This window comes from Apodemus sylvaticus, chromosome 19, assembly GCF_947179515.1.
Source record: "Apodemus sylvaticus chromosome 19, mApoSyl1.1, whole genome shotgun sequence".
Classification (NCBI taxonomy): domain Eukaryota; kingdom Metazoa; phylum Chordata; class Mammalia; order Rodentia; family Muridae; genus Apodemus; species Apodemus sylvaticus.
The window spans coordinates 57,100,946-57,122,741 of record NC_067490.1 but is presented as its reverse complement, the minus strand read 5'-3'; the positions used below and the strand labels follow the sequence as shown (position 1 = coordinate 57,122,741).

Sequence of the window (21,796 nt, the reverse complement as noted above, 5' to 3'; positions counted from 1 at the left end):
CACAAACATGCCCTGCTCTCTACACTCAGAGAGATCCCTAGCATTAAAATTTTAAATTTTTTGTAGTATATAGAGATGTGATTCTCCCCTCTTTTATTATAAAAATATTGTTGTAAAGTTCTATGAGCTTGTTCTATAATATCTTATCTTTGCGAATTATGAGGAATCTCAGTAATATGACTAATATAAAATTGTTAATAAGACATCTCAAATGACTGACTATAATAATCAGTTATAATGTTTGTCTTAATCTGATTTGGAACATTTAGTATAAAAATATGTAATGACTAATTTTATTTTACATTTTGTTTCTTATGTTAAAATAATTATAACTAGAAAGCTTGAAAAGCTGTCAATAGTCGTATGTATATTTTTTGATTAATTTTTTGAATTGTATTTGTATAAATAATTGTAAAAGTTAAGAATTAGTAGCATTAAAAAGAAACAATTTTAAGCAACTGTAAGCCATGCTCTCTCTCTCTCTCTCTCTCTCTCTATATATATATATATATATATATATATATATATATATATATATATATTATTATTAACATATAAATCAAAAGTTTGATTTTTAACATTTTAAAACGAATAGCTACAGCATTTTTATAGGATGCATGTATGAATCTATAACAATATAAAAACATGTATAGAGGCAAATTTTTAACAATTTATCTTTTAGATAACAATTATTAATTTTGTCAAAAAAGGCTTGTCATGTAATACATTAACAATTAATTATAATCACTTTGTTGTTTAAAGTAAGGAACAAACATTTCATCATGCTCTTAAAACATTCTTTTTTAAAAATATTTTTATGATTTTCTTTTGTAACATTTTATTATTACACCAAATCTTTATTGGAGGATGTCAAAACCTTATTTGGAGAGATTTTTATATTAATGGTCTCTTTGTTAGGAATGGAAGTGAACATATATCATAAACTGTTGACAAATACTTACGGTAGCTTTTTCCAAGTTATGTCTCTCAGTATTTATTTTGCATCTATCTTGAAAACATCAGAGGCTTAAATGGCAAACTTAAAGTGTCTTAGACAAAAAGTTTATCTTAACACCTTTTGAAAAATCATTTTCTTAAAAATTTTAAAAGCCCATTGTTAAGAGCAAGCCATTTCTTGAGGAATAACTTTCTAATGAAAATCTTTTACAGATCTAAGTTTGAACTTTATTTTGAACCACATCTGTATGAATCTTTTAAAAAAAATGTTTTTTGGCCAGAAACTCTCTAAGTGAGTCCTACAAGACAAAACTGCATCTCTCAAGCCTCTGCAGCTTTGAGCAGCTTTGAGGCAACTCTGAGCTTTGTATTAACTCAAATGTAAATCTCCTGATCTGAGTTTGTTATCTCTAAGGCCAGACCTACACCCACCGGTCCTACAAGGAGTAGCCTGTAACCAGACCCCATTGTATGAAGGTCAAATAACAAAAAGGACCTGTAATATCAAAGCATAACTACAATTTGTGGAAAGCAAAATCCAGTTTTAAACAATCTTTTCTCCTTAAAATTAATGGCAAACACATTATTTCCATATTGTAAAGTTTGTCCATCATCTTGTTGAATGTATGACAGTGTAACTTATTGAAGAGACATTATTTTAAATTGTATTTCTTATAAGTCCAATCTCCAGGCCAAGACTCACACAAAACACAATGCCAATTTAAAAGCATCTTAGAGGCCTGTATTTCCTGGGTTGCATCATGCCACGTGTAGCTAGATAAGGTGCCTCCGACACTGAATCACCAGGGTTTGTTTTTTTTTTTTGGGGGGGGGGGATTTGTTTTTTCCTGAGACAGGGTTTCTCTGTGTAGTCCTGGCTATCCTGGAACTCAGTCTGTAGACCAGGCTGGCCTCAAACTCAGAAATCCGCCTGCCTCTGCCTCCCAGAATGCTGGGATTACAGGTGTGAGCCACCACCGCCCGGCTGAATCACCAATTTTAAACTAACCTTTTCTTAATAACACTATACCTTTTAAATCATAATCAATTAATTTATAACTCTATAGTCAAGATATGTAAAACCTTATACTATTAAGACCAATTAAAAACAAGAATAAAGCAATTACACAAATTTCATAAATTAAACCAAAGTTTTCCCAAACTGAAGGGTATTGGCCCTTTAAGAGAAAAAAAGTTGAGTACTCTGCCACTGCCTCTTTAGCATATCCTACCGGCCTGCACCACCAGAACCGGCTGCTGTGCGCAGGGTTTTGTTGTTGTTGTTGTTGTTGTTGTTTTTCTAGCTGTGTTTGACTTCTACTTAAGAATGTGAAGTACCTTGAATTAGCCTCCTCTGTGTAAACTAGGACTGACAGGACTACCAGCAAATAATTTTTTTTTCCTTTTTAACATAAAACATAAAAACAACCAATCATTCAGCTAAACAAAACAATGGACAACACAAATTGACACACATATAAACAAGTTTTGGTGCACCAAGGACAAACAACAGACAGCGAGGGAACTTGATGTCCCAAAGAGATCCAAATATCTTAACCTGAACTAAGGAGATCTCCAGTAGGTTTCAGAGAGAAAACAGGACCGTCTCTCATTTTCCTTTTCTCATCAGGAGATTTTGAAATAGCTTCCAACCTTTTTTTTTTTTTTTTTTTTTTTTTTTTTGATATCGTGCCCTACACATGGAAAAACTGCTTTTCTGAAACCTGCTTTTTTTCTCTTGTTTAAGATTTAACAAGGGGGAAGTGGGGGGTGTCTAGGTGAACACACATACCTGTAGAGAGAGGTGGGAGGGGAGGAGAGTCCAGGAATTTCTTTGCAGTCCAGGTCTTACATGCTGCGGTAAGCGGTTTTTTGTCCGGCTGCCTCAGCAGCAGTCTCTGACTTCCAAAGAAAAAAATTTCCCTCAGAGAAAGCTCAGCTTGGGCCAGCTGGATAAATTCCTCGGGTGTCAGCCAGCCCTCAGCAGAAGATTCTAAGTGCCAAAGTGAAAGTCCACCCATAGGCTGTGACTGTGGACTTTAATTCTTCTAAAATTTTAAAGGAAGGGGCTTGTTTTGGCTCTGGCTTTTTCTAGGCATTTGTCTTTGAAATAAATCTTGAAGTTAGAGTGACCATTTGTCCCTCGTAGCTCCTTTAAGAGGGTTACTTGCTCTCTGCAGCTTTTCTCCTCCAAGTTGGCTTTCTCCCGGGGCCGGGGGTCTCTTAACTTAATGGCATATCAGCAGGGGATGGTCCCTTTCTCATAGTTTCTTGTAGGTTCTTAATTTCTAAAGAAAGTTCTCCTAATTCTTGTTGCAAATGTAAGACCTGTCTGAGCCCGGTGATTTGTGCCTGAAGCGCAGCTTTTGTTTGGGTTAATCCTTCAACCACTGAAATCGACAGAGGCCCAGGAGCGGCTGACGGCATCCAAGGTAGGTATGGTGGGGGCCAAGTGAATCCATGTCTTTGTGTGAAAAAGACTCGAGATTCTCGGGGTCCGTCACCATACCTCTCCTCTTCTAACTCAGCCTCGGAGGCTGGGTATAATTTTGAGTCTGAGGAGCGGTGCGGGCGGCACTTGTTTTTGGTTTCATTTTGGCTTTTTGAAATCTCCTTAAGAGAAGGGTATATACTTCTAGGAATTTTGGGGTCCTCTAGGGGTCATATAATCTTTGAAGGAGGGTCCTCCATATCCCCAGGCATATCTACAATCACAGAGGGACATAGAGAGCGTGGCTCACCCTCACCGCTTTTGCTTTTGCATGACAGCGGTCTTGAAGCTTGCAGATGGGTACTCTCCCCTCTATTCTCAGCATTTATTATTATGTCCCATATAAGGCCCCAGTAACTAAAAAATGCATCAGACACTGGTTCACCTGTTTTAAATCTTATTAATTTCTTTTTTTTAAATATTTTTATTTTCTATATTCTTGTTTACATTCCAAATGATTTCTTTACCAACCCTATTCCACATTAGCAGGTGAATGTCAGGTCCACTTAAAACTAACCAAGGGCATTTTTTATCAATAAAACAAAAGAACTTAATTAAATCTTTTTTCTTAACTCTTATTCCTCTCTCCCTGAGTGATTGCTTGATTTCTCCTATAAAAGAAGCTTCTTTTGATAATTGTTTCCCCATGACAATTGGACGACAAATTTTTGACCACTTACCTGCCCCTCCAGTGACGCATGAGCAATGCGGTCTGTGGGGTCCTCCTTTTCCCGGGGGTTTCTCCTCCATCGTCCAGTAGTTGACCGTACTTCGGGTGCCTGTTTGGGCACCACTATGACCCATCCAGCAGGTCCAGTTATTCAGGGTTCCGAAGGGGTACTACCTGAGGGTCAAAGGGGGAAGAGGGAAAGGAGACCAGACAAAGGGGGGGGGGTCAATTGTCAAGGTCTTGTTTAATTTTCCAGGGCACACAGGTTTTAAGCTTTCAGAGGAAGGGCTCGCCTCGAGGCAAGAACAAAGGAGGGAGGGGCATTCTTGGCAGTATCAGCAGGAAGAGATAAGGGTCCTCTGGTGGAGACATCTGATGTTTGCATAGTCTGGAGCATCCCGAGGTTATCTCAGGACTGCCCTTCCACCGGCAGTTCATGGGGAGAGGCTCTTCTTTGTTTTACTCAGGATCTTTGCCCTGCCAGCCCTCCGGGCTGTTAGTGAGGGTCCATTATGGCTTCCCACACATATACAGGAATTGAAGTGTGTTTACAAGTGATGGAAGACTAATGTAAAAGGTTAGCTAGTGTCAGATAATTGGATTCTGGATGTCATTCCATAAGAAAAGTAACCAGAGTTCCATGGAGAAGTAGCAGGATCATTTCAAAGATAAGACAACAAACCATCTAAATCATGAAGCACATACAACATGCTGAAAAGATACAGGAGCCAACATGGAAGAGCTTTCATGGCCAAAGTTGAAGCAATTAGAGCACTAAAACAATTAATGGCAGAAGTTATAATAATATACAAAATAAAATCTTGTCTTTATGCATATAATGGAACAAAAATAAAATTCCAATTAAATGTGCAGAAAGTTTGAAAGAAATAAAAAAAATTACCGTTACACTAAAACTGCAGTATTGATTCATCCAAACAGAAAGACAATATTTATCTACTCCTCAGACTCATTGTTCTGTGCCTACTTACATGCAGTAAGGACCATTACAGCCAAAGTGTTAGGGAAAATTCACTGAGATGTTGAAAACAGTGCCTAATGTTTTGAAGAGGCACGGATTATTTTCATAGTCTCTCAGTATTTCTTCTATGGCTTCTATTATTTTAAAAGGAAATACAAAAGGAAAAATATTTACAATATTTTGAATTACAAAAGAAAAAATAGTTTAAAATAATATCATTGCTCCTTAACCGGGTGATTAAGATACCATGCATCTCCCTAATGTTGAACTGAGATAAACAAAGCAAGAAATACTTTTTGGTATTTGCGCTAAATATATATGACCTCAACCTAAAAGAGAGAAATCCAAATTCAGAGACATTCTAGCAAAATAAGTAATTATTTCTCTTCAAATGTGAGGTCACCAAAGATAAAAATAGTAATGAACTATCACAGATTAGAATAAATTAAGATATATAATAAATAAATGTCAACTGGATTTCTGGATTGGACAGTGGAATAGAAGATGTACAGTACTAGAAATATTCTGTCATCATTAGGACAACATATCATGAAACTTGTAATATTTTACTTTTTGCAATGTTCTAATTTTGAGAATTAGTCGTTAGAATATAGAATATAAAATTCAGGAATAGGGGTAAGATATGAAACATTAGTACTGCTTCCTATGAGTTAAATATGACTTTCCTGTACAGATTGATTTCTGATTTTTTATTTTGTATTTATTTACTTTATTAATTTATTTACATCTCAAATGTTGTCCCCCTCCCTGTCCCCTTCACAGAGTCCCTTTCTCCATCCCCCATCCCCTTCTCCTGATTTCTTCTTTCAAAAAGGCAAAAACCAACATAGTGAAATGGCATTCTCAAGTAATTATAAGGCATGCTTAGTCCCTGAATAGATGCCTAATACCCTCTGTATATATTCATTTGGCCATGAATTTGAAAATCTACAATACTAATAGTGTAAACATCAGGAAATAGCTTCAAAAATGATCTTCAAAAATGAATTATCTCTGGCTCCCTGCCTGTCAAAACTAGAAGAACCCCTCCTTACCCAACATACCATTTCATGCTATGAACAAGAAAGTTAAGGCACGATTCTTGCCAAGAGAACTCATGTGCATATGAAAAATATAAAGCACTGTAAGAGCAAAACTATTCTTGTAACATACATAGAGAAAAAATGATCGGTCAAGAAGAAAACCAAATAGGAACCTGCCTGGATTCAACTGAAGAGAGCCAAAGAGACAGAGCCTGAGCTCCTGTAGTGTATTCTGCGTGAGTTATGGGATAATACCTGCAAAAGGACACATGCAGAAAACAGCAAACTAAACACACGCTACCATACTTATAAAAGTTTAACAAGTATGTAGAAAGTATTATTTTTCAGCTATATGTGAGTATACTATTGTTTATTAACTTCTCTGTTATATTTTGAGAAAGATTTTAAGTGATCCAGGTGATCATATCACTTTTCATGTATTTACATTATAGAATGTTTATTTGAATATGATTGTCACTGTAAATATTAATATAAATCAAATTATGTCAACCAAGAACATTCTGTTTTTATACTTTTTCTTTAACATGTATGAGCATTTTCCTTGCATGTATATCTATATACTAAATGAATGCCTAGTGCCCAGGAGGCAGAAGAGTGTGTCAGATCCTCTGAGACTGAAGTTACAAATAGTTGTGAGCTATCACATGGGAGCTGGGAATTGGTCCCTTGTTCTCTGGCAGAACAGTTATCTTAATCACTGAGGCATTTCTTCATCTCCAGGAAAAGCCATTTTTATAAATATAGTACTTAAGCTGACCTGTCTTCTGCATAGACCTCTTTTTTCTCTGTGATAATTTAATTTTAAACACACACACAACTGCTTCTTATCTTCATGTAGGCTTATTTTTTATTTATTTATTTATTTATTTATTTATTTATTTATTTTATTCACTTTACGTCCTACATACTGCCCCCCTCCAGCTCACCCCTCCCACAATCCTTCCCACATCCCCAGTCTTCTCTGAGCAGGTTGGGGCCCCATGGATATCCACTCACCTTGCATATCAAGTCTCTGTGATGCTAAGCACATCCTCTGCTACTGAGCCCAGCTAGACAATGGTGGAGAGGTAGAGGACATATCCAGAAAGAGACAGAGACCTGGGATAAGGGGGATGCCCAAAAATCAATGGAGGTTTCCTTAGCTGTGACTCACAGCATTGATGATAGCAAACATGAAGAGGCCATCTCCTGTAGCCAGGCAGGAACCCTAATGAAATGATAGGAACACCAACTTTCAATCCAAAATGTATCCTATCTACAAGAAATGCAGGAACAGGAGATGGAGCAGAGACTGAAGGAACTTCCAACCTACAGCCAGCCCAACTTGAGACCCATCTCATGGACAATAGTGTCAGCACCAATTCCTGACACTATTAATGACATTCTGTTATGCTTATAGACATGAGTCTAGCATGGCTTTCCTCTGAGAGGCTCCACTCTGCAGCTGACTCAAACAGATAAAGACACCCATAGTCAAAACGTGAATGGAGCTTGGGGATTCTTAGGGAAGAACAGAAAGGAAAGGAATGTGGCCTCTGAGGGAACTCCACAGGAAGACCACAGAGTCAACTAACCTGGACCCTTCTGGCTCTTAGAGACTGAACCATCAATCAAGGAATATACACAGGTTGGGCCTAGGCCTCCCAGAACCTATGGAGCAGATGTGTAGCTTTGTCTTCATGTGGGTCCTGAGCAACTGGAGTGGGGGATATCCCACAACCTATTATCTGTATGTGGGATATCTGTGTCTTTTAAAAATTTATTTGTTTGTTTGTTTATTCACTTTACATCTCAATATCAATGCCCCCACTCCTCCTAGTACTCCCTTCCAAATATCCTCCCCTACTTCTTCCTCCCCTTCTCATTTGAGAAGAGGGACCTCCCCTCTGTGTATCACAACCCCCTCTTCTTCCTGGCACTTCATTAACTGCAGGATTTGGTGGATCCTCTCTCACTGAGTCCAGACAAAGCAACCCATTTAGGGAACAGAATCCACAGTCAGGCCACAGTTCCAGGGAAAGCTACCACTCCAGTTGTTGGGGGACCCACATAAAGACCAAGCTATACATCTGCTACCTATGTGCTGAGAGCTTAGGTCCAGTTCATGTTCGCACTTTGGTTGGTCCTTTAGTCTCTGGGAGTCCCAAAGAGACCAGGTTAGTTGACTCTATTCGTCTTCCTGTGGAGTGCCTATCCTCTTCCGGTCCTCAATTCTTCCCCTCTCTCTTCCAAAAGACTCCCCAAGCTCCACTAATATTTGGTTGTGGATCTCTATTTTTGTTTCTGTTAGCTGTTGGTTGGAGCCTCTCAGAGGTCAGTTATGCTAGGATCCTGTCTGCAAGCATTATAGAGTATCTTTAATAGTATCAGGGATTGGTGTTTGCCCATTGGATGGATCTCAATCTGGGTCAGTCATTGGTTGGCCATTCTGTCTCTGTTCTATTTTTATCTCTGCACATCTTGTATGTAGGGCACATTTTGAGTTGAAGGTTTTGTGGGTGGGTTGCTGCCCTCATCCCTTCACTGGAAGTCATTCCTGGCTACAGGAAGTGACCAATTGAGGATCCATATCCCCCACTGCTATAATTTTTAGCTAGAGTCAGTCACCAGCATAAACACCCTGGGGACTCCCAGGGTGGTTCCCCTCTTCACCCCCCATCCCTGTCCCAGGTCTCTAGCACTTTCTAGAAATGCACTCACCCCCACATCAGATTTCTACTTTCTCTCCTATGCTTTCCCTACACCTACTCCCCCAGAACCCTCTCCCTTCCCAATCACCCCTTCCACACAGTTCCCTCCATCCATCCACCTCAATATCTGTTTTGCTAAATGCATTGTAAAATAAGCATTTAGGAAATAACATTATATAAGTATTTAATGTCAATTACAGTATAAGAAGCATTTTATAAGTAATAATGGTAGATATGAACATATAAATTCTAAAGAGGCAAAAATTACTAAATATATTGTTAGAAGACATGAAGAAAAACCATTTATATATTCTATTAAGTTATATCATAAAGGAATGTGTAAAATGAGTGACATCACACAATTTTATTATTTTAAAGCTCTGTTTATTGCAAACCTTTATACACTGAAAATTATGACTGCTTAAACCTGCGTGAGTGTAGTTTGTTGTAAAGTTTAGATATACAGGTTGATGACAACAGATATTTCAGACTCACAAGGGGATACATCAGGGTGTTATCTGTTACCTTGCCTATGTCTTCTTTCCTTTATTCCTTTATTCCTAAAGACTCACCTTATTTGCAGCCCCTGCTGAGAGTGAGACTAATCAGAAGAAAATGCCTAAGCATATATAACCCAGAATCCCCTAATGAAAAGGATAAGGATAAACATGTCCAAATAATATACTTAATGGAAACTTTTTGGTAGATCTTAACACTTGAAACAAAGTACAAAAAGAAACCCCACTTCCTAGAGTATTATCACATACAGGACAGACAAAAACTGTATCAGTGAAGTTGAAGATTTCTTTGGCAAGAAAAGCAGTTCATCCCTTGACAGCTGTGTCCTATGTCCATTACTAGAACAATGGCCATGCTTTATGAATGTAAACAAATAAAATCTATCAGTTTTAATTTCTCCTGAAAGAAAATATATAACATTCCAGAGATGAAATAAAAGAATTTAAATTAGTTGGTATCAAAATGCTATTAAATTTTTCTGCCTACTTTTATTTAATAATTTTGACTGTTCCTACTATGACAAGAAAAGGCAGTTATATAATGTCTTCTGATCCCCAAAGCCTGAAACATTGTGAAAGATTGTCTTATTTCTCCCTAATTTGGATCTCTGGTCACCGACCTTTACATTGTCCATCTAAATCCTTTGTTTCTCAAATAGATCAGAGGTGAGGGTGTCACTACCAAGTAGAAGACTGAAAGGGATTTTTTTACTTAAATAAAGGAACTTTACTCTTGGCCCAGAAACAGAGGCAAGCCCGAACAAGCCCTGGAATGCAGAGCCCACCCTCAAGGCTGTTAAGACATTGAGAGCTACCTCCGCAGAGTCAGGGACCATCTGGGCTCTTTCTCCCCCCCCCGCCCCCTCTGTTGTAACAGATAAGCTTCCCGCCCTTTCCCATCACCTAAGCGTCGACCCGCACATACTACCTGCTGATGTAATTATATGAGTTACCCAATCTTGTAAAAGCGCGCGAAACCCCCTCACCTTTCCTATAAAAACCCCCAGTTTTTTAGTCTCGGGGTCGGCCCCTCTGTCTTTTTGTACAAGACACGTGTCGACCCGGAGCTCCGCCATTAAAACTACCTCGTGTGTTTGCAGCAAGTTGGTCTCTCGTGCTTCTTTGGGTGTGCGCTGATCCAGGACTCTAGCGGGGTCCCTCATTTGGGGTTCCTACAAAGACCAAGGAACTTTTCTGTACTTACATGCATTTGGGTGCATGTAAACAGAACTTTCAGTTCCAAAGAACAAAACACCAGGCAGTTGTGGCACATGCTTTTAATCCCAGCATTTGGGAGGCAGAGACAGGTGGGTTTCTGAATTCAAGGCCGGCCTGGTCAACGGAAAGAGTTTCAGGACAGCCAGGACTACACAGAAAAACCCTATCTTGAAAAACAAAACAAAACAAAACAACAACAACAAAAGAACAAAAACATGGCCATAAAAAGGGACCCACAAGAACCAACAGCTCTCTTCCTGCTGTCAGTGAACTTTATTTTCAGCACACTCGTAAAAATGCAAGCAATAAGATAATGCGATATTCCCCTAGAGGAATTGCTGCCTAAAGGAAAGGAAATGCTGAGATGAGATTTTCTAGGGATGTTAAAGCCATGAAAGTAATGGCTTCTTCACCAGGGGAGACTTTTTATACATAAAAATCATTCATCCAGTGGTGGCTACCCATAAATAATTGAAAAACTAGAGTGGTCTGATTAACAATAGACAAAGATCTGCTAAACAAAGAAAGTAATCAATTTATACAACTAATAACAAAGCACTGTGTTATATGCTTTTTAAAAATACGATATTCACTAAAAAGAGAAGCCAGCTCTGGATTTCCTCAGCTTTTAAACAAACTTCCTTTTACTTTTCTTAGAACATGAGAAGGAATTGCCAACCTCCCAAAAGAAAAGCAATCCAGCCAATCTGTGTGAGGACAGTTAACTTCTACATGACTATCTACAAGCACACACACACACACACACACACACACACACTTCTGCTTTCTGCCTCCTCTCCCTGAGTATCCAGGTGCACACCTAAATGAAGTGGAACCAGGAAGCCATAGGCCAGCAGGATCTTGGTCTGATTACCAATGAGCTGAGGGGATTCCTCAAAGGATTTCAGTGTTACAGCTCTTTTAGAAGGTATTCAGTGAAACAGCTTGTACATATATTTTATTCAGAGTGAACAAAGGCTATAAAAACCTAAGAGATCAGAAAAGGGTTTCCAGGTGAATTTACATTGATTGAGGGTTAAGGTACATGGAATGCCTCATTTTCATGAAGAGGCATACCAGGTGTTTGCTTGCTGGGCAGATTTTATAAGGAGAAAGGGAGTTCATGCCTTAATTTAACCAAGGACTATGTGAAATTCCTCAGAGAGGATGTGGGGGCAGGAGGGGCATGTTCCCCAGATAAAGTCAGGCCGAGAAAAAGAAGCACTACTGGGAAAGGAAGTTCCCCCAGTTATGCCAATCTCAAGGAAGCTGTCTGGTCATGGTAGAATAAAACCTTAATAACAGAGCTTCCCAACATCTCCCCCTATTTTATTTTATAATGGAGAGATGTCATCACATGCTTTGAGAACATTATATCCTGTATTTGAGGAGTCTAGGGTCTGATAATGCACCATAACCTAGTTGTTGGTAATTCTGGCAATGATAGTAACCTGTCATCTGAGAAATTACATAAGGGAAGGAACAAATACCAAAATAAAACATGACTAAATCAGAAGGCTAAAAAGGTATTGGAGCCCAGATAAGAAGGAGTTATTGAATCAACTTAATTGCTCACTTGGTTGAAATCTCAAAAGCAAGTTTGTACAGTTTTTCTGAGAGTATTAATATTAGTCTTAAACATCATTTGATTCAATTACATAGATGCAACATTCTTTTTCCCATATTATGGAAGTCACTGCCATATTCACACAGGAGGTGAGATATTATTATAAACACATCCCTAAAATAATCAGGGATATTAACATCTCAAAGACATTTTTCACTTCCATTCTACACTGTACAACTGTACTGCATATAATGAACTACCACTGTATCAATGTACATAATCACATCCAGTCATTCATCTCCCTCTTACAAAATGTAATATTAAAAGTATCAAAACTATTTTCATATTTTCCTAAAGTTTATTTTAAATTATAGGTACATATTACAGAGACTATTTTGTGTACATATATGTCTATAAATACACATATGAAATTAAAGATCTGCCCCTAGAATCATTGCAGGTGTGACTGCTGTGTCATATGTGCATCAAAAGACAGCAGAAAGAAGAGACCTACAAACATCTGAATGATTAATAGCCTAACATTACTAGAAGAAAAGAAAGAGAGAGAGAGAGAGAGAGAGAGAGAGAGAGAGAGAGAGAGAGAGAGAGAGCCTGAGACAATCACCAGACAAATGTCACGGTGCCTGAGCAGATAGCTAGTCTAAGATGACCATTAGTCTGGTGTCTTGCAGTTCTGAGCAGGGGCAGATCATGTGCCAGATGACCCTTTCCTGGAGCCACAGGGCACAAGCACAGCACAGCAATCCTGAGATCACTGCTGTGTTGACCACAGATACTCAGAGACCCCAGATTCCACTAAAAGGAGCATGTAGTAGAGAAATAGAAAAGAAAGAATAGAAGGATGTGAGCACAATATAAAGAGGAAGAACTGGAGTCTCAAGGGTAGTGAGGAATAGCTTTATATGAGTAGCTAGTAATGCCACCTAGGACCATGGTGGATTTTCTGGCCTGTGCTGCTCTATGGTTCAGCAACATCAGGGATCTATCACCAAAAACCAGGTGGATTTCCCTGATCTAGGCTGAGACAGTGTTCATGTCTGAGGGCTATGCAGAAATGACCCAACCCTCAACCTGGACATCATGGGAGAGCTGGACCTAGGTGCATTAAATCAAGAGGGCTGTCCATGCCCCTCACCTGCTGCAGCACTTAGGAAAACAGGCCCTACACCTAACAGGGGCAGCATAGTACAGTTGATTTTAGATAAGCTGGCTCCAAAGGTAGGAGTGTGGGAGAGCCAGTACTACTTCATATCTGATAAGTGGTCAGTGGCATCTGCAAGGGAGAGATTCCCCCCTCCCTTTACCTTTGTCACCTACAGTGGATAAAAGAACTGACCACAACAGGGTCAGGAGACCAGGAGAGCTATCTTTGTCACTCAACTGCTGCAGCACTCAGACAGTAGGCCCTACACCTTGCCTGGACAGCATGATAAAGCTGACCCTGGTTGTAGGGTCTGCTGGTAAGCAGACTCCAAGAGTGTGAGAGGAGGAGAGCCAGTGAGCTAACAAGCTCAGATACCTCTCAAACACAGATCTAGGACTTTGAATTAGCCCACCCCAAAATCTATCCGATTGATGAACAGCTGGGGTTATGAAGGGGCCAGTCCTATGTATCCAAACTACAGGACCTCCATGACACAGGGCAACAATAGGATATCCAAGAGGCATCCCAGTGACATTCTAATATTGATAGAATAACTGAAGTCACAAGACTCCTACCAGACCAATGAGTCATTGCAGTGAATATTTGCAAGAAGTGTGGACAAAAGGCATTGAAGTGAAAATTTTTAGTTTCTTTGGAAAGTTAGTTATGTCAAATGATGTTTTGCTGGGGCACACAGGTAAAAGGATGTCTTGCTAAAGCAAACACTTGAAAAGAATGTTTTCCTGAAACTGACACAGGTGAAAGGATGTTTTGAAATACCAAACACATGTAGGGACCTGTGATAGAGTATTAATATGACCCAATAGACAGTAGGAGATGAACATTGGGCATTGGTTTGGTTTGCTCTGCCTAGCTATTCTTTGCTAATGACACACATGTGTTGGTTGGCTTACTTAACATTGTTGAACTTGTGGTAACAATGATAACACCCAAGAATCTCACCCAAGAACTGCTTGTGATGTTCCTGCTTCAATGACCTTACCTCAGGTTCATTGGTGAGCTTTGCAGTTCCTTCAGACAAGAATATCAGATTCCCTAGAAATGGAGTTGTGGATAGTCATGGGCCACAATATGGATTCCGGGAATTAAATCCAGGTCTTCTGCAAGTGCAAGAAGTACTCTTAACCACTGAGCCATCTTTCCAGTCCTAGAATGCTCTTTAAAAAATACATATAACCAAGTCTGATTAGTGCTGCTTGCATACACACAATTCATATGCAGAGTTCTCTATCCAGGGACCCCATCACTGAGAAAAATGATAGGCAACTTCATTGGTTCACTGGTAGGCAACTCAATGAAATTTCAATAGCATATATTGTTTTGGGAAGCCTATTAACAAACATTTCAAGGGTTGGGGATACCCCATACCTGTGATTACAGGTTTTTGTTTGTTTGTTTGTTTGTTTGTTTGTTTGACATTCTCTGGAAGGAGCAGTATACCTCTGATTGTTTGTTAGATATTTTTATTAATATCCACAAAAACAATGATTAAATAAAAATTAATAAATTTGTAAGTTGAATTTAGATAACATTAAAATAACGTGGTGTACTAATATTGAGTTTTCCTTTATTCCTTTGAATTATGACTTGAGAAATACCAGAATTGAGTATACTGACTTTTCTTTTGAACCAAGAACAAAAAATAAATTACTAATTTATAAAAAGTCATAGGTTATTCTAAGAATCCTATTATGTAATTTATAACCTGATATCAGTAAATTTCATAAATGTATTTGAGAAAAAAACTGACAAATATTTTTACCTGAACTTTCAGTATTGCACAAAATAATTGTGAACCCAAGACTTCATTTTTCTGGCACTAAGATCAAACTACCTGAAAAAGAACTTCTCTTGTAAAATATTCAGTATTATAGCTCAGAACCACATATTGCAGAACTCAATTTAATCCTTGTCTTTCAGTTAAATATTTTCCTCTTTCTTAAGTATTTACTTTCAACCATAATAACCAACATAAATATGTTTGCAAGTAAAAACACAAGGCATATAAATTCATCTGACTTCATCCTCCCATATTAGTTTGTATATCTACTAATTGCACTTTATCCTACATTGCATTAAGGGATACCTGGCAAGTCTTTGTCACTTAAAAAATTAAGAAAAGCATCATCACCAGGTATCACTCTTTTACATTCTCCTTCTATTTTTTCAAACCTATTTTAATTTCTAAAAATAAAGTGCTCACAAAAAGGGACCTAGCATGACAGCACTCTGGAAGACCCAACAAACAGCTGAAAGAGACAGATGCAGATATTTGTACCCAACTAATGGACAGAAGCTTCTGGCTGACCCCAGTGGTTGAATTAGGGAAAAGCGGGAGGAGGAGGGTGACCCTATAGGAGGACCAGTAGCCTCAATTAATCTGGAACCCCAGGATCTTGTAAAGAGTGCACCACCAAACAGGCAGCATACACCAGCTGATATGAGGCCCCCAACACACATACAGTAAAGGACTGCCAGGTCTGTGTCCATTCAGAGATGATGCACCTAACCCTCAAGAGACTGCTGGCCTCAGGGAGTTTAGAGCTCAGGTAGGCTGGAGGATGGGGACATCCATGTGGAGACAGTGGGAGGGGAAGAGGTATGGGATGTGGAACAGTCGGAGGGTGGATGGGTTTGTCAGAGTGGGGAATAAAATACAGAGTGTATAAAAATAATTAATTTTGGGGCTGGAGAGATGGCTCAGCGGTTACGAATACTGACTGCTCTTCTGAAGGTCCTGAGTTCAAATCCCAACAACCACATGGTGAGTCGCAACCATCTGTAATGAGATATGATGCCTTCCTCTGGGGTGTGTGAAGACAGCTACAGTATACTTACACATAATAAATAAATAAATAAATAAATAAATAAATAAATAAATAAATACATTTTTAAATGGGGGAAAAAGAAAAAATAAAATTCAGAAAAAGACTAGAGACTTGAACAGGCACTATGTATAAGCTCTCTCCATGATCCATTAAAAAAGGTACGCTAGTCAACTACTGTAGTCATCAGGTGTATGTGAATGAAGATTATATAGCACGATGCCCTTTGCATACTACCAAAATGCCTGAAATTAAAGGACAGAGAATACTGAGTATGACCTAGATGCATCTGCCTGCAGAGTGTCTATATGGAGTACAATGGATCCATCAACTCTGAAAGCATGCCTAATTTCTGACTAAAATGTCCATTCTAAGAGCTCCTGTCAAAATACTTACATTTTTATTTACGCAACTATACATGCAAAAATATCTAGAGAAGCATTTTTTATTAAAGACACAACTGAGAAACACAAAAATCGTCATTAATACAATAGTAAATAAATGGTTTATGGCATATTAAAACAACAAAATCCAGTGTGGGATAGAGGTTATACTCTGCTGTTAACATGGGCCACAATAAATGATTCTCAGAAAGATGTTGTTGAATTAATGGTGGTAGAGACAAAAAACTGCAACACACAATTTTTCTTGCACCCTGTAAAATTCACAGTAATAGTTACACAGGGCTCAGTAAAACATATTCAATTGGGCCAAGATAGTTATGAAGAAAGGATGAAGAAATAGAAAATTTAGTTATGGTTAAAGAAGTAAAATTATCTGAACTGCACACATGTACACACCTATATGTTAAACAAATTATTGATGGAAATTTAACATGGAAACTGTTGAGATTCCTTAAACATTCTATATAGGCAGGTTATGAAGGTAACAGTTATTAGCTTTGTTTTTTTTCTTATATTGAAATAATTGAAATATCAGAGATCACATAATCTCCTTCCAAATGGCCTTCTGGGAAGGTTCAGCTTTGGATGCAATACAGCATGAAATTAATTGCCATAATGGGAGACCTGGGCCCCTGTGATATTTCCATTACAGTGGCCTGTATCCTTGCACAATCTCTCCTGATTTGCTACTCTTCAGAGAATTACATTCTCAAATAGTAGCACCTACACACAACACAGTGCTGAGACACTGATTGTCATTCAAGGTAATAACACTATGAGCTCCCTGGCTCAGATTTCAATATTGTTTCAATGCTATTTTCCATATGAAAGAGTGAAGGAAATTATCTTCTGCACTAGTTTTCTACCACTTATGTCCTGATTTATGTCTATGCATGTGTGAGATTCTTAACAAGATTCAGGTTTCAAGTGATGTTCGCTCACCTGGGTGAAAAGAGACAGCAAGGACCTCAGATGTGATCAGGAGTATATCAGGGAGAAAAATAACTCTTCTAGAAACCCAATGAGCATATTCTAGTAGAGAGGGTGTCCACAGTCATGAATTTGTCTCATAAAATTCTTTGGAGGTTGCCCAAGTTTTTAAGTGTTTTAGAGGTAATATAGAATGTTTCATTTTATCAAGATGGGTTAGATGCCCACAAACAGGAGTCAGACAGAACTGGTATGTCTACCATCATTTCATTTCTTTGATGACTTCAAAGTGAGAAAATGATAGCCATGTATTTGTGTTTGTATGCATGCATAGTTATATAACTATGTGCACATATTAGAATTGGAACTATATATTCAATATATGTTACAGTTACTCTAAGCTAATGCAATATGGGTACATATTATGCATATGCACATATAATAACAATGTGTATGTGTTTAGACTTATACATATTATCAGTATATATGTGAGTGTACATGCACACAAAATGGTTTGCTCCTCAGGAATTCCTTTGTATCTTTTTATCACTGTGTAGCCCTCTTCCTAATTTCAGTCATCACTCAGATACTTCACATTGTTTTTGGCTGTTAGGTGCTGGATCCCTTACTCAGCCCTCCCTGACTTAATTTTCACTGACTTCTGTAACAGATTTACATAATAAATGAAATTTGTTAATAGTTAAGAAAAATTCATATGTTAAATCCACAATTAATTTTCCTAATAATAAGAAAATTATAGTATATGAAATGTAAGGAAGAATTTTAAGGTGTGAGTGGCTGTATGTCAAGTACCAACTGAATTACACATCGGTGTAGTGGTCACAGTTTGAGGCACAAAAGAAAGCAGTGAGTTCACCTTAGATGTTTGTATTTGTAAATATTGCAAGTTTCTAAAAGTTATTCCTTTAATCTTGTTGAGCAATTAATGATTGTTAGGTACACATAGAAGCATCCTTTTGCATGAGGATCCCTAATTATACTGGCAAATATACTCAATATATGTTACAGTCACTATAAGCTAATGAAATATGTATATATATATATTATGTATGTGCACATATAATAACAATGTGTATGGGTCTAGATTTATGCAAACTAGGATCCCTAATTATACTGGCAGATATACCCTAAATTCAGATTCATCCACCTTCTCATTCAATATATAAATCCAGAAAGCCAATAATGCTACCCACCACCATATAGCTATGGAACAGAGCTGTGTAAATGCAATCTAATCCCTATTTGCCGCAAGTTGGTAGCTGGTAGACTGGACAAGCTAATGATTCTTACAAGAAACATGTTTCTGAACACATGTATGCATAAAATTTAAAATCCTGACATACATTTTAATGCAGTTTCATCAATACAAATATGTTTGATCTTTTACATCAAAAGTGGCCTTTATAATATCCAGAACCTGTTAATTTTTTTAAAAACTTTTTTTAAAAACTGCCTAATTTAAGGATTGTAGTTGAGGGAAGTAATTTTTTAAATAATTAACTAAGCATTAAAGACACTAAACTATTTTATTTAATTTGAATGAATTGTTATCAGCTATAAATGGCTGATACATATATTCCTTTGATGTACTTTCTTCTGTGAGAAACTCTGTCTCAGCTTCACACAGTTAATACTTAAGCAAAGACTTTAATTCCACAGTGTCTTTGTACTTCTCTAAAGATTCATATCCTTTCTGTGACAAAATCTACTTCGATTTCCATAAGACCCTGCATAATAAATCAATGTGTTTGTTCAGTGTCAGTATTTTTAATTATTTTATAGACAATGATTTTATGACTTTCTATTAATCTAATATTTTCCTTCTTGTCTACACCAGGTAATAGGGATGATTAACAGTAGTGTCAACAGTGACTTCATTCTGGTGGGTTTCTCAGATCAGCCTCAGCTGGAAAGAAGACTCTTCATAGTAGTTTTAATTTCCTATCTTCTCACTCTGGTGGGAAATACAATCATTATTCTGATCTCTTCAATAGATTCTAAACTCAAAACCCCTATGTACTTTTTCCTCACTCACCTATCCTTCGTTGACATCTCTTTCACTACCAGCATTGTCCCCCAGCTGCTATGGAACCTAAAAGGACCAGCAAAGACTATCACAGTTATGGGCTGTGCAGTGCAGCTTTATGTCTCTCTGACTCTGGGCTCTACTGAGTGTATTCTCCTGGCAGTAATGGCTTTTGATCGCTATGCTGCTGTCTGCAAACCTCTCCACTATGTAGCTGTGATGAATTCACAGCTCTGCCGGGCTCTAGCAGGAATCTCGTGGCTCAGTGGAATTGGAAATGCTCTCATTCAAGGAACAATCACTCTTTGGCTCCCACGTTGTGGCCATCTGTGGCTCCACCATTTCTTCTGTGAAGTCCCCTCCATGATCAAGCTTGCCTGTGTGGACATTCATGCCAATGAGGTCCAACTCTTTGTAGCCTCATTGGTCTTGCTGCTCTTACCCTTAGCACTGATACTGACATCCTATGGACATATAGCCAAGGCAGTTATAAGAATCAAGTCATCCCAAGCTTGGCGTAGAGCCCTGGGCACATGTGGATCCCACTTGATGGTTGTGTCTCTCTTTTATGGGAGTATCACAGCCATCTACATCCAGCCGAACAGTTCATATGCCCACACCCATGGGAAGTTCATCTCTCTCTTTTACACTGTTATGACCCCAACCCTTAATCCCCTCATCTACACACTGAGGAATAAGGAGGTGAAAGGGGCTCTGGGACGACTCTTCAATAGAGCCTCTGGAGCATGCAAACGAAGTAGAGCACGTGGTGACAAGATCCTGAACTGATCCTCTAGTGTATGATCTTGCACTGCAGTCATCTTGGCCTCTGAAGCTCACTATATAGTTTGCCATTGTTGTAATGCACTTCGCCTTGAGCCTGTTGTCTTCTCAGTCTCTTCCCAGGATGTTTTGGGACTTAGGTGAGGCAATATTTCCTTACATCCCTAGAAGTTCATGACTCTTTTGGTACTCATACTCTCCAATTTGTCCCATCCCTACTTTTTTTTCTCCTTGGCATATGAACTCACATACATTATCATAATCTTCCATATCATGTCTCTCCCCAGGAATATTCTAATAATCCAAGAAAGCAACTATTCCCACTTTTACAGCAAACACCACCATTAATATTGCAGAAAACATTGGGGGAAATTAAACTACATACTTGGCATTTTAACTCTACCATTTCTTTTCTGAGCTTGTGCAGATTTTAGTAAAATCTTCATTTTCATATTGAGTATTAATTTAAAAGTAATGTTCATTGTGATAACCAACTTATTTCATACTAAATGATAAATAGCATGTTTTCAAACTTCTATTTTTATGATTATAATGTTGATATATTCAGGCGTATCAAGTTTGATTATATCAAGTAATAGTCCTTACCCAATTTGTATTTATGTATTTACTTGCATCCATATATGAATGAAAAAATAACCTACTTGAAAATGTGACCAAAATGAGGTAAACATTATTTCATATTACTTTGTAACATATACTTTTTAAATGTGATTTTTCAGGCTAGAGAGATGGCTGAGAATTTAAGAGCACTGGCTACTCCTCCAGGAGTCCTCAGTTCAGTTCCCAGCTACTACCTAGTGGCCCATAGCCATCTATAATGGGATCTGGTGATGTCTTCTGGCCTGAAGGCATACATGCAAGCAGAATGCTGTATACATAATAAATAAATAAATAAAATCTTTAAAATTGTTATTCTTATGTCATTCAGTTTTATTAAATTATTTTTTATTTTATGGGGATTATAATTACAACTTTTCCCCACTCTAAACCCTCCCATATGCCCCTCCTTGTTCAGTGTTGTGGTCTGAATATGCTTGGCAAAGGGAGTGGCACTATTAGGAAGCTAGAGTAGGTGTGGCTTTGTTGGAGGAAGTTTGTCACTGTTGGGTTGGGTTTTAAGATCCTCTTTCTAGCTCCCTGGAAGACAGTGCTCTCCTGGTTGCCTTCAGATCAAGGTGCAAAACTCTTAGCTCCTTTTCTGGCACCGTGTCTGCCTGGATGTTGCCATGCTTCCTGCTATGATGATAATAAACTAAACCTCTAAATTTGTAAGCCAACCCTAAGTAAATGTTTGCCTTTATAAGAGTTGTCTTGTTAGTGTCTCGTCACAGAAATGAAAACCCTAACTATGACCCTAATTACTTGATTTTAATGATGGCAATGGAATCAAAGGCATCCTCCCATGACAGATGCTCTCTGTGTGGCAATAAATAGCAGCACCTGGAA

General features: G+C 38.1%; 1 protein-coding gene and 1 pseudogene across 1 annotated transcript; both read left to right on the top strand.

Annotated features, from left to right (window-relative positions):
* Positions 1–12,592: 12,592 nt before the first annotated feature.
* On the top strand, positions 12,593–12,698 carry LOC127670274 (uncharacterized; annotated as a pseudogene).
* Positions 12,699–19,366: 6,668 nt separating this feature from the next.
* On the top strand, positions 19,367–20,335 carry LOC127669250 (olfactory receptor 2G3-like). The gene has a single exon (XM_052163105.1). It carries the CDS (start codon positions 19,367–19,369, stop codon positions 20,333–20,335), a length of 969 nt encoding a protein of 322 aa, XP_052019065.1.
* Positions 20,336–21,796: the final 1,461 nt, after the last annotated feature.